The following is a 14,408-nucleotide window of genomic DNA, read 5'->3' as shown; positions in this document are numbered from 1 at the left end:
AGAGGTGTCAACCAGACACCCTTAATACTAAACCTGTAAGCTCTAAGTAAAGAGTTAAATAAACACACACTAAGAGAAAACAAATAAAACATGGACCAGAGCGTCCCTGAAACTGGAAGAAGACGGTGACCGATGAGTATGTTACTATCCTTTATTATACTTCCACACAACAGTTAACAAAAGAGCAAATAAAAAAAATGACCGATGAGGAGCTTTAGTTTAGTATAATTATTCAGTTTAAACCCACTGAGACTAATGTGAAAATAAACCATATCCATTGACAAAATACAAAAATAATGTATAATGTGATAGTGGCCCTCATGTCATAGCTCATGCTTTATTACAATTCTGAAAATGTATGTATTACCTATTAGATATTTCCACCCTACAGCAGTTCCTCCTGCACCCGGGCACATTTCGGCCCTCCGAGACACAAAGACATCTGCAGTCGTGCAGTGGGAGAAAGTAGAGCATGCACCTGAGATCCTTGGCTATTACTTGTACAGTCGAATTGTAGGGGACAATGAATGGCAACCTGTGAACAACAAGCCACTGCAATGTACCAGGTAAGTAACTGGGGAATGGTTAATTTCTTTTGATTGATGATGATCTGACTACCAGAAACCCAGAATTAAGAACAGCATAGCTAGTTTAGTGCTAGAATTTCATAAGTCCATGTCAAAATATGGAACCGAAAACAGCAAGCCACGTAATATGTGCTACTCGGGATCTCTCAATCCTTTTAATTATCCTTATTACAATATAATCACAAGTCACAAATATTTATATTTAGAAAAAAATGAATTGGATATCTACATTGCAAAAATCCACATACGATAGATTAACTTTCCCCATAATTACCAACGATGTAAATGAAACAAGCGTGTGGCTTCCACTTGGCTTCTAAGATGGCATCTATATGAATCTTCACCGCACTGATATGCTGCAAGGTGGAGTGAGCCAGTGAGCCACGCTCCGTGAGAGATCCCACTGCCTCAAGCGCGTGCAGATGGTCCTAGGCCACGACTAAATAGCCATCACCACATGAAACCCCATAACCTGACATATACAACATAAAAAGTAGCATAGTTACCATAAAACAAACATAAATTAACCATTCATATCCAAACAATAATTCACCATCTATATATAGCAGCATTATTATTTACTGCTAAAAGAAATAGGCTAATTAAGTGTTAAAAATCACATATTTTTAATTTTCATGGCAAGGAATGACTTTGTAATTGGTTGTAATTCCTCTGATCACTCTTCACAAAAATCTAGAGTAAAATGCAAATCGCCACTAAAAAAACTAAAGCAGCAAAGTTTGTGAAAAACAAAATTTGTGTCAGTGTCAAAACTTTTGGCCATGACTATACATGCCACTGCCTATGCTACCAAGACAGTAGACTGTACAAAAACACATAAAAACGGCTGGTTTCATTCCGACCCTTTGGATTAAGTGTATCCAGCGTATAAATCCAGTATGTTTTACAGTTTAGTGCTAGGATTTGCCATGAGATACTCATTAGTAGGTGTCCAACTGATCCTTAACTGGTAAACTCCGATTTACTTTTAGAAGGTATTGAATTAAAGTTCAGAGCTGCAGCATGATCCCATCTCCAAGATCCTATCCCAATATGTAATAGGTGTAATAGTAATAATATTAACAAATACCTCCAATTAGAAATGTAGTATAGTTTTTCTGATTCGCTATGTCTCTTACCTCATGTGCAGGCATTTCAGGACTTTAGATATCCATGGTTACTATCAATAGCAACTAGTTAACTGTCACTATATCAGTGGTCGTAATCATAGATACGTAAGGTCCTGCAATGCCTGCACACGAGGAAAGAGATCTAGCAAATCAGAAAAACTATACTACATTTCTAATTGGAGGTATGTGCTAATATTATTATACACCTACTACATATTGGGATAGGATCTTGGAAATGGGAATACCGCTTTAAATAAAATTGTAAGAATGCATAAACTGGTACATTCATCCATATGGTTTTCCATTCGTACCTTTTGTAGTATAGAAAAACATTTCAGGAAGGATTCTAGTGCGTTAATACCATTGACAGAAACTTTTCTTTGCAGCATTATTAGTCTAACATAAAAAAGCTGACCTTACCATTTTTGTTAGATACTCTGCGGAATGTCAGTATGACATAATACAAAGATAATGGGCTCTTATCTGTGGACAAGGGCACAAGTATAACAAAACGGACACAAAACTAATAACTCATGTTTACTATAACATTTCACTTATAGAGTTGCTGAAGGAAAAATATATGGCCATTGTATGTTCACCGTATTGCTGGAGGTATAGGAAACCTGACTTAAAGAGAACCTGTCACCAGGTCAAAAGTGACCAATTTTTGCTCTTATTTTATTCCTGCTGTATCGCTGAATATGATGTTTTTTGTTTGTTTTTAAATCCGCCATATGTTTCCAGAGATATGGACCATAAAAAAATGTACTAAATATAAAGGTCCATATTTCTAGAACCATATGGTAAATTAAAAAACAAAGTGGAATACTCAGGGCAGCAGCAAAATTAACATAAGAGCAGAAATGGGCCACTCTTGACCTGTTGACAGGTCCTCTTTAAATTGGCCATACACATGAGGAAGCTGACAGCAGAACGCTCAGTCGGCAAACGGCTAATTCTGCCGACTCACCATACAGAGGAATGCTTGGCTTGGTCGAGCATTCATATGTTTTCAATGGCCAGAGGGGAGAAAGCTGCTGTCAGACACATTTGACAGTGGTTTATCTACCCCAGAAACAAAAGAATTGGGAGTTGATAATTCCAGCTGCCTGATCCTGCTCTCCCCGGACATTATCTATGAGGAGTGAGTCGGGAGGCACTCATACACAACAGATGGTTGTCCTCGTTGGGTTTGGAAGACTGTGATTTATATGGGTGCTCTCATTGCCGATGTTTTTAAGGACCTCATACTGTCTGACAAAGAAACATGACTTTGTGATGATATGTTAATGAGAACAACCAGAATACCTCCCCGTTGTACAATCAGAACTGCAAGGTAATTATTAAGTAAACCAAGGACTCAAGGGGACAGAGCCTAGCAATAAGCATAAGACGGATGGCTGGTACTCTCATGCCTTCCTAAGGGGATATCTAGGAACTAGATTACATTAACTTATTTGTCCTTTTCTGTACATACACTTTATCAAGTTGCTGAATGGGCCTATTCAATGGTTTATTTTGGGGAAACATAATTTTAAGGAGTAAAATCCTAAATTACATTGATCACAAAAAATGTCTGTGCAGATCTATTTTGTAAAACAACATTTCTACAAATATTAATTTAACAATTGTGTGCAGGTTTACTGTGCCTGAGTTACAGACTGGAAAAGACTATGAGTTCTCTGTGAAAGCAGTAAATGAAGCTGGGCTTAGTGAAAGATCACCAGTATCTGACCCACTGAATATAAATGAGGCAATTTGTAAGTACCAAACCATTCAATGCTGTGTATGTGCTGTGAAGTCCTCCATATTCATGAGCTGTGGCTCCCTCCGCCCACCAAACACTAATTGACAGCATTTCCTAATCACAGTGTAAGGCCTCATTCAGATGACAGTCATTTATTCCATAAGCAAAACATGGTCCGAGTCTCAACAGTGTTTTTGATCCGACTTTCAGTCAATGTGTCAGATTTTACCAACAGTTTCACCAGTTTTTCTTGTGTGAAAATAAAAAATGGATGACATCTGAGTAGTGTCCAATTTTTTTCAGACCCATAGAATTGCATTGGCAAGTTTGATCCGAGACCATTCAGTGTGTAAAAATATAAGGATATATGGACATCCCAATATAAAGGGTCTGACTTCTATCTGTGAAAAACATGGATAAAACTCACACTCAAAAAGCTGACATCTGCATCAGCCCTCAGGGAGAAAGTTAACAATCAGCAAGAAAAAGAGGACTCAGGGTCCCTACAAACTTTGTGATGTATTGTATGTTTTAAAACCCCTTCACGACATATGACGTACATTTGCGTCATATGTCATGTCCCTGATTTTGATGCAGGCTTGATAAGTAAAAAAAAAAAATTGTATTGGTGTCATTTAAAATTAAAACTCTTCCCGCAAAAAAAAGCCCTCATATGGCTATGTGGACTGAAAAATAAAAAGGTACGGCTCTTGGAAAAAAGTTGTGGAAAAAACTAAAACGAAAAATCGCCCGGACGTGAATCGGTTAAACGCAAGCTAAGTCAAAAGTTTGGCCACACCTGTTTATGCAATGGTTTTCATTGTTCTTACTGGAATGTGCACATTGTAGATTCAAACTGAAGGCAGCAAAACTTTGAAGGAACACACACGGAAATAATGAGTAAAGAAACCAGCCTAAAACAAAACAGAATATGTGTTGAACTTTAGATTCCTCAAAGTACCCCCTTTAACTCTGATGACAGCTTTAAACCCTCTGGCTTTCTCTAAAGCAGCTTCGTCAGGTAGTTAGTTACCTGTAATGGATTTCCAAAAGTCTTGATGGATCTCCCAGAAGTGCTGATCACTTGTTGACTGTTTTGCCTTCATTCTGTGGTCAAACTTATCAGAATAGAAGGGGTATACTTTGAGGAATCTAAGGTTTAACACATATTCTGGTTTGTTTTATACATGTTCCTTTAATCCTTGTTTCCATATGTGTTCTTTTGTGGTTTTGCTGACTTCAGTCTGAATCTATAATGTGCACATTCCAATAAGAACAAGGGGAACCATTGTAAAAGCAGGTGTCAAAGTTGACTAGTACTGTATATGTCAAGCCTTCTATACTACCTTATCTAATGGCAGCAAAAGAGAATACTGAATTTGGAGATATTTAGTTTTCTATGATTTTTATTTACAAAGCCTTTTATTTTCAAGAGAAGTCGTATTAGCTCCACCCACTTACTAATGATTGATAGCCTTTCCTGTATGAGATTGTATAAAAGGAGATCTTCTTCCAGCAGGCAGGGAGACACAGGACTGCTGGGCTTTTTCTATGAGTCCTCGTAGCATTAGGACAGTTTTGTACATAAAAATACTAACTCAGATCATAGAAATGATGCATTCTAGAGCTGCCCTATTATCATATACTGCCCGCTTATAGGAGTCCTGACAAATATGTTTTGAGTTATGTTGCTCATTTAACAATTACAGTTTGTAAACCTATTACCTTAAATCTTTAATGACTTCATAGACTGTCCATCGGCTCCCTATGATTTTACCCTCTTGAGCTCTGGAAAAGATGAATTGACAATATGTTGGAATGCTCCAAAATTCACAGCAGGGAGAGAAGTTCTGGGATATTTTCTTGATCTACATGATTCTGAGGACGTTTCTTGGAAAGACGTCAATAATGAACCAATCCAAAATACTATGTATAAGGTACCCTTCATTGTCTGTAAAGTATGTGTGACATATTGAACAGGTCACCTTTGTGTTATTGTACTATATGTATTTTCACACAAGGTAACCGGTCTCACTGAAGGACATTTCTATGAGTTCCGTGCCAGAGCTATGAATTCGGCGGGTGTTGGAAAGTTGTCTGAGCCAAGTGACCTTTTTAAGTGCGAGGAATGGACAATGCCCGAACCAGGTAATACTATGGTGGACAAATTGAATCTTTGTGCTTTACTTATAGTCACTTATCCAATGAAATTGAGTTTCCTCTCATTCAAAAATCAGTGAGTCAATGGAGGAGAGCGCTAAAAGAGTGTAGCCTTTATTCCCTGGAGCTGCTAGCTGCCTAAGTCCTATTAGCAGGTTTGACGAGGTAGTACGTGGAAAGGGGAACACTTTCCTTGGAATCAGGGGCATTGTGAAAGTAGGTACAGAGAAAGTATTCACAACTGGGCCCTGCTGTCTGAGGACCCAAAGACCATATAGGAGCACGACAGTACCATAAATGGCATGTATTAGATGAGGAATTTGTTGGAGATTTTGAATAGTGGCCCTAGAGCTTCAAGTTACTCCTCTACTTGGAAAACGTGTATGTTTTTATTTAAGGTCCACCATATGATGTCAGATGCCGAGAAGTGAGAGACAAGACCTTGATGCTCCACTGGAAAAGCCCCATATACACAGGCAGCAGTTCTGTCACTGGATACTTAGTCGAGGCCTGTGAAGAAGGTTCCGGAGGCTGGAGGAGGATTAATGACAATCCCATACCAGACACGCATATGAGGGTACAATTTGTCTTAATGGAGTTCATTTTAGTAGTGTGTATGACTTTTGGACACTGCATCAAAGTTTACATAGAGTACAGAATTAATCTTCCTCAAAAAGTCGAACAGATTAGTAATGGAATTATGCTTTTTAGAAAGTATCTGACAACAAATTGGTTGACTGTTTCCAGGGACAACACTGAGAATTATGACAACAGTTCTGGATTATAATTAAGATTGTTACATTGGAACACTGCAATATCAGTAACAAAATATGTTTATAAAGTTACTCCACTTTTTCTATTCTGTATGTTATGCCCATAAGCTGTAAAATGTCTCATAAATAAAATTAATAAGACGTATATGTGACTTCAGGTTTCTTTTTTTAGATCTCTGATTTGGTAACAGATAAGAGTTACCAGTTCCGTGTTCTTGCTGTTAACACCTCTGGTCCTGGCACTGCATCCACACCTTGTGATCCTGTGGTTCCTGTAACCAAGCCAGGTTTGGAAAGTTTTGTAGAAGCCAATGTACTGTTCCATTAAAAACAAGAACACACACCGGGCATTTTAATTATTTTGTTTTTTTAAGGCCGAATTCAGTTGAGCGCATGAAAAATTGTCCGATTTTCATCCAGAAAACTGGAATGATTTTCATCCGTATAATCATCTGTGTGACATCCATATACTAGAAAGGCACAAATGATCTTACTGGGGGTGTCCTAGGGTAGTAAAGACTATGGTGTATTTCTATTTTTATAATTAAAAATAATCTAAATCAAGCTAATTATTGTAATAATATGTTGTCAAAGGAATTTGAGCCCAATTTTCTCCTATTGAGCTCCCTGTATTCCTTTACACAGCCACAAAGTAAAATGATATTTCATCATTGAACTCAACAACGACTAGCGGCTGGCAAAGCAGCACCTATATTTATCCAGGACCATTATAACAATGCCATTATCTGATGGTGGCATTGGCTCATTATATTGCATCTAAATGTATTTGAAACCTCCAGGCACAAATGAAATTGAAGTTGGCGTCGATGATGAAGGATTTATATACCTTTCCTTTGAGAATCCAGAGCCAGTTGATTCGCCAGAGTTTGACTGGTCTAAAGACTACAAATGGGCTCCAGATCCAGACAGAACAGACATTTCCACAGAAGGAAACAAGTAAATAGCTATAGTAATATCAGAGCGCTGTCATCTATTGTTCTAACAATCCTATTGTATGTTATTTGTATTAATATTATTAGCAGAAAACATCTGTAAACTTTTAATATACAGTATCTAATGCAATGTTTGAGGAACGAGGATCCCAACGATGTTCTTCTTTGAAAGGTCCAAAGTAATCCTGAAAAAGCCGTCTGACGAAGATGTAGGCATCTATTCTGTGGAAGTTCCCAATACTGATGGGGTATCTGCAAGCCACACACTAACAAAGGAGGGTAGGAAACCTTTTTCATGCCATTCAACTAATGCTAAAGCTTGCCATGCCAACAGATGACTCCACCAACCCCTATAACATGTTCATTCTAAAAAAAAAATCAAGGTGTTTGCCATTTTAGAAACTTCTATTGGGGGCAAAGGTATTAAAGGGAACCTGTCACGTGAAAAAACGCTATTAACCTGCAGATATGGGATTAATCTGCAGATTAATAGTGTTCTGAACCTGTCCGGCACCAGCACCTCCGTGTAATGCGCCGGGGTGGTTTCAGCTACCGCTCTGTGTATAGAGAGAGACAGCTGTAACTGCACCCCCGGCATTGACTGACAGCAGCACAGCATTAGGGCCCGCTGTCAGTCAGTGATGGGGGTGCAGTTACTGCTGCCGCTCTCAATATACAGGGCAGTGACTGAAACCACGCAGGCACCACCACCATAACTGAAACCCGAATGTTACCAGGAGGAATAAAGTTTATTTACACCTGGCAGCCGGGGTCAAAGTGTTGGTGCCAGGCAAGTTCAGAACACTATTAATCTGAAGATTGACCCCATATTTGCAAGTTAATAGTGTTTTTTCACATGACAGGTTCCCTTTAATACCCAGTGTGTGGTTTACAAATATATTCCTGACAGTGAAGTAATGGTGAAATCTAGCAACTAAAATTGTGGAATATCTACGAATATGGCATAGTGGGACGGAGAAAGTCTGGGACCAGGAAAGAAGTTGGTGAAGTGGGAAATAAGAGGTGCAGATCGGGAGTTAGACCCTGGGGTTGTTTGTAATGAATTGGTACATTTATTTTACTATGATGCATGTATAATTGTAAGTATTGGGGAATAATATCAATAAAGTTATGAAAGAAATAAAGGGGCTTACATATATACATAGTATATATATGATGATATAAAGAATTATAAATGGCAATGCATATCACAAATAATTCTGGAAAATTCACTTATTTTTTTATTTTTTGTTCTCTAACATTTTAGAGTTATCAGATTTGCTCCAAAAAAGCCATGATGTGCAACACCCATGTAAGTAAAAAGTTAACCAATATGCGCAATACAATGTATTCAGCATGTCTCCAGAATCTCCATTGATTTTCTATATTTTTTTCCTTAAAGGGGTATTTCCATATCCAAGATCCTATCCCAATATGTAGTAGGTGTAATAATAATAATATTAACAAATACCTCCAATTAGAAATGTAGTATAGTTCTTCTGATTCGCTATGTCACTTACCCCATGTGCAGGCATTACAGTAGCTTAGATATCCATGGTTACGACCACTAACAGCTAAATAACTGTCACTATGAGTGGTCGTAACCATGGATACCTAAGCTACTGCAATGCCTGCACATGGGATAAGTGATACAGTTATCCAAAAGAACTGTACTAAATTTCTAAATGGAGGTATTTGCTCATATTACTATTATTACACCTACTACATATTGAGAGAGGATGTTGGAGATGGGAATACCCCTATAAGAATAGTCTTTAATTTCCCAATTGCATATTGTAACTATGCTTCTGTAATGCATATAACAAACATTTTCACATCTGTAACATAGATTCACCTCGTGCAATGAAAACAACTCCGACCTATCTGAGAGTGGATTCCAAAGGATTACACTTATTTTCCAGAGCATCTCCCAGGATCAAAATCGCATTGAGATCAGTGTAATCAACACCTTGATCTCCATGGGAGAAATGTTCTAAAATCCAGCGTTTCATCGTTTTCTTAATAAATTGATGACATCTATGGCAGCATTGATTTCAACTATAATTTCTGACAATTTCTGGCATAAATCACAGTAAATTTGTGGGGCTGCTGGAGGTCTCACCCCCTCCTGCTAATACACACCCACTTTTTTCAAAAGTGGCAAGAAGGTTTAAAAATTGCACATTTTTGTGCAAAGTATATGTGCACCAAAATCAGTGAAGTTTTGCAGTAAAAAAAACTAGCAGAAGTAATTTATAAATCTGTTCCTCATACTATTCTTCAATTTTTGCAGTGTGGCAGATAATACAGTTATCATAATGGGATAAACTTGATCTGCAACAACATTTAGGTAGCTCTACTTGTTAAATTAAATGTCCGGACCCAAGGTTTCCTAGCAAGTATATTCCCCAGAATATACATTTTCTCTGTCTCCTTGTCTTCTTCCTATAATATATCCTGGTGCTATCTGTTCTCTGGGAAGTGTAACACCCAACCATCCACATTATGTGAAAAAATGTGCATCATCAGATCAGCCTATCTTCTTCCATTGCTCCATGGTCCTGGTCTGATGCTCATGTGCCCATTGCATGCAACTTAGTTAGTGGACAGGGGTCAGAATAGGCACTTTAACTTGTTTGTGGCAACATGGTCCCAAATTCAGCAAGCTTTCTATCATAGCCAGCATTAAATTTATGCTACAGCAGCTCTTCCATGGGATAGGACCAGACAGGTTAGACTTAACTGCCCACATGCATCAATCAGACTTGAGCATCCATGGGAGCAGTTCTTTGCTTGTTTCACACATCAACTTCTAGTACTGATTGTTCACTTGTTCCTTAATATATATAACTCTTTGTCAGGAGACATTGAAATGATCTAATCAAAGTTATTCACTTTACCAGTCAATGGTGTTAATATTATGGCTGACCCATGTACAGTATATAGTATAGCATATGAAATTTCATGGTTTAAACGTGATGACATATATAATATCATATCATGGTAATATTTCTAGTGATACAAAAAATATCAGGATGGAATGTGGAAGTGCTGGAGAATGGGGATGTGCGGCTCTGGTTAGAAGTGGAAAAACTGTCTTCTGCTGCAGAATTAGAAATGATTCTTAATGACAAAGTCATTGACAGTACAGCGGTATGTTTTTTTTTACCTCTACTTATATCTATGTATAGTCCATGATGATTTTTGTTGTTGTGCCAATGCTTATTTCAGCTTTATTTTTGTTTCTATCATAGACCACATTTCCGAAACCACGGCATTAAAACAAGTAGATATTTTGATACATACATGTCACAGTCTCCATATATTAGCAGCCATAAAGCAAACATAGTACAGTCTTCAGAACTCATATTCTACCATTTGTACCACCCACATAATAGCCAACAATTCCCACATGAAAACATAATTCCACTGGTGGCAACATAACAGAAAAAACAGTGACTACATAATAGCAGATGCTTTATACAAATAACAACCACCACATTGTCAACATCAAAACAAATATAGCACCAACAAAATAACAGAAATAACACTTTAATAATGCAGCCACAAAAAATGCAGATACTGTCCCTACAAAATATTGCAGTGCCCACTTATTACCAAAGATATATAGATAGGTCATGTATATGAATCCATGTTAGCCATTTCCAGTGTTGTAGACCAATTTTTAAGACAATTATACCTAAAATACGAAGGATCCATTTAAATATACTAGATTTAACCCCTTCATGACCGGGCCATTTTCCGTTTTTGCGTTTTAGTCTTTTGCTCCCCTTCTTCCCAGAGCCATAACTTTTTTATTTTTTAGTCAATATGGCCATGTGAGGGCTTATTTTTTGCAGGACAAGTTGTACTTTTGAATGACACCATTGGTTTTACCATATTGTGTACTGGAAAACAGGAAAAAAATTCCAAGTGCGGTGAAATTGCAAAAAATGTGCAATTCCACAGTTGTTTTTTCTTTTTTTTACCATGTACACTAAATGCTAAAACTGACCAGCCATTATGATTCTCCAGGTCATTAAGAGTTCTTTTTTATTTAAGTTGTGAAAAAAAAATCCAAAGTTTGTTAAAAAAAAAAAATGGTGGCATTTTCTGAGACCCGTAGCGTCTCCATTTTTCGGGATCTGGAGCCGGGTCAGGGCTTATTTTTTGCGCACTGAGCTGACGTTTTTATTGATACCATTTTGGGGTAGATCCAATGTTTCGATTGCCCGTTATTGCAATTTATTGCAATGTTGTGGCGACCAAAAAACGTAATTCTGGCTTTTTTAATTTTTTTCTTGTTACGCCATTTACTGATCGGATTAATTATTTTTTATGTTGATAGATCAGGCAATTCTGAACGCGGCGATACCAAATATGTGTGTGTATATATATATATATATATATATATATATATATATATATATAATTTTTTTTTTTTTACTTTTTGCATGCTTCAATAGTCACCATGGGAGACTTGAAGCTGCAACTTGTCTGATCGCCTCTGCTACACATAGGCGATGATCAGATCGCATGTGTGTAGCAGAAATGCGGACTCGCTATGAGTGCCGACCGCTGGGCGGCACTCATATGACGGGGTCGCCGATGGGCAGAGCCAACGACGCGTTTCCGGTAAGCACAAGTTAAATAGCGCGGTCAGAGATTGACAGTGGCATTTAACTAGTTAACAGCCATGGTTGGATTGCGATTCAACCCGCGGCTGTGGCGGGCACATGTCAGCTGTACAGATAAGCTGACATGTGCCCGGGAAGGTGGGGGATATGACGTGTGTAGTACAATTATGGCACACGTCATAAAGGGATTAAACAACCTAGTACTCATATTCTGTAAAGTAGCTTTGTTCATGATTGCCGGGCAATTTTAACAGGGCTTCCAGAGAAAGGCTTTGTGATAACCACTCCATTTATCAGGTTCCATAGGATCCTTGGCTTTCACCCTTTAACTTCTGTACAGGGATCTGGACTTTAAACAGGGGCTTCTGGTTTGGATCCAGAAAGGGACTGCTGGCTGGTGGAACGGGCAGGCAGAGAAGGGTCATATAAGCTGGGTCAACTCAAAATCAGACGTTAGAAACCAAGTCAGAATCATCAGGCAAGATGTCAAGCAATCTGAGGTTAACAAATGAATAACACAGAGGATCAGAGGTATAGTGACAGAACTAGGATCAGGTATAGTCTATAACTGGCAATTAGAAGCACTACAATGCCCAAAATATGACACATAGCTGTTGCACCACTGACCAGAGTCACTCACATCATGGCGTGGCGGCACCTGACGACAAAATAAGAAGCAGAATGAGCAAGCACAGACACGGATATAACATATTCAAGGAACTAAAAACATTACAACCTATAAGCCCTGATGCAAACACAATATATACTGTATTAAAAATGTATGGTAAATGCTTTATTATTTCCAAAACTATCCACAAGCATCATAAAAACATACAGACCCAACAGCCAATGAAGACCATGTAAAAGGGTGGGGAACATGACATCACAACACCAGTTGAGCTATTTGGTTAAATAGTCTCTATGAGTATGATAAACTCCCATTAAAGCTCCCATTAAAGCATTAAAGTATTCCAATATAAGCACAATTCACAACCCTGTAAGCAACATCCATATAATGATGCACAAGTAAGGAATCTATTTAAATTGGCCAGTATATACAAAATATCAATTATATATGTATCATAGCAAAAGTAAGAATGTGCTAAAGAGTGTAATAAATATGAAAAAAAGAATGTCCTGCTAAATCAGACTTCAAAGTCAAATTACCATCACTAGTAGGCTAGATGGCTGTATAAAGCAAGCCAGGATCCAAATGTGCAGCCTATTGACCTAAATAAGTCCTATTGTGATTTCATCCCTGTAAAATGGTTTAAAGCATCACTCCAGCGTTCTCTTTTATTTCAGAGCTGGAGTGGTGTAGCTGGACTAATCTAAGTTCCCTGGCCCTAGTATTATACTCACCAGCCACTGTCATCTGTTAGGCTCTGGTCGGTCTTCTGCAGATTGTGACCTGCTAGATCGCTCCAGTGTTTGTGGAGTGATACGGAAGTCAGAACTCAATGTAAGTCACATCTCTATGTAAGTGTAAGACAACCAGAATGAGGCTCTCATAGACTTACATTGAGAGCTTGTGACCATTACCTCTGACTTCTGGTCAGTCAGTAGCTGTGGTCACAAAATGGCTGTGCAGGACCGGAGCGGCACTGGGAAGAGCTGAAGACAGCGACTGGTAAGTATAAGACTATGGTCAGGGAACTTAGATTAGTGGCACCACTCCAGCGCTGAAATAAAATTAACTCTGAAATGGATCTTTAAGTTGTCTATTGTGTCTGTATGTTTTTATCCTCTTAATATATTGCAGTCATATTATATAGCACTTGTTTGCTTACAATTGCTAGTTTTGCCTTTTAATCCAGTTAATTCATCTGTTTTCTCTGCTCTATGTAGAAACAGGAAGTATCTTGTCCCCACATTTATCATTCCCCTCTTCAACTCCTAACCCAGCTGCTCTGTTTCTCCCCCCCCTGCCAGGGACTTTTGCAGTGACTCATGACTCATGCAGGGAAAATTTACCTCCTGTTTCCACATAGAGCTTAGAAGGATTCAGCTAATCAGTTTTTAATCACGTGTTGTCGTCAACCTAAAGGAAAAGCCAAGAATTAACTGAATAGAAGGGAAAAATTACCAATTGTAAGTACACAGTGCTATATAATATGATGACTGCAATAGAGTAAGAGGATACAAATATTGATGGTATTGCTTTTTTAATAAGGCTTATCAGGGTTATCAGAACAGGACATACACTTTAAAAAGAAAATAATATGCATCTGAAAAGCATATTAATTATGTTATAGACACCTTATTTTTGTCACTAATTCTTCCAGTTCAGATCCACAAAATGGCAATACAGAACTCCTGGGCATTGCTGACCCTTCCTGATTGAGGAAAGCAAATTTAAATCTGACGCTACAAGATAATAAAAGTTCTGAGAATATAGACATTTAGTTAATATAACTGTAA

General features: G+C 38.0%; 1 protein-coding gene across 3 annotated transcripts in view; it reads left to right on the top strand.

Annotated features, from left to right (window-relative positions):
• Positions 1–14,408, top strand: part of MYOM3 (myomesin 3) — a 184,388-nt gene that overhangs the window by 145,930 nt on the left and 24,050 nt on the right. For 2 of the 3 annotated variants that reach the window (XM_073665800.1, XM_073665788.1), the window contains 10 exons: positions 392–566; positions 3,356–3,477; positions 5,214–5,401; positions 5,486–5,612; positions 6,023–6,201; positions 6,570–6,684; positions 7,198–7,354; positions 7,523–7,629; positions 8,618–8,662; positions 10,367–10,503. In XM_073665800.1, the coding sequence (XP_073521901.1) occupies positions 392–566; positions 3,356–3,477; positions 5,214–5,401; positions 5,486–5,612; positions 6,023–6,201; positions 6,570–6,684; positions 7,198–7,354; positions 7,523–7,629; positions 8,618–8,662; positions 10,367–10,503 (1,352 nt within the window). The remainder of the gene's footprint in view (positions 1–391; positions 567–3,355; positions 3,478–5,213; positions 5,402–5,485; positions 5,613–6,022; positions 6,202–6,569; positions 6,685–7,197; positions 7,355–7,522; positions 7,630–8,617; positions 8,663–10,366; positions 10,504–14,408) is intronic. The other variant, XM_073665795.1, reaches the window with a different exon arrangement.

This window comes from Phyllobates terribilis, unplaced genomic scaffold (genome assembly GCF_046119375.1).
Source record: "Phyllobates terribilis strain yellow unplaced genomic scaffold, ASM4611937v1 Scaffold_2__4_contigs__length_985480577, whole genome shotgun sequence".
Taxonomy (NCBI): Eukaryota; Metazoa; Chordata; class Amphibia; order Anura; family Dendrobatidae; genus Phyllobates; species Phyllobates terribilis.
This window is presented reverse-complemented; position numbering and strand designations above follow the sequence as displayed.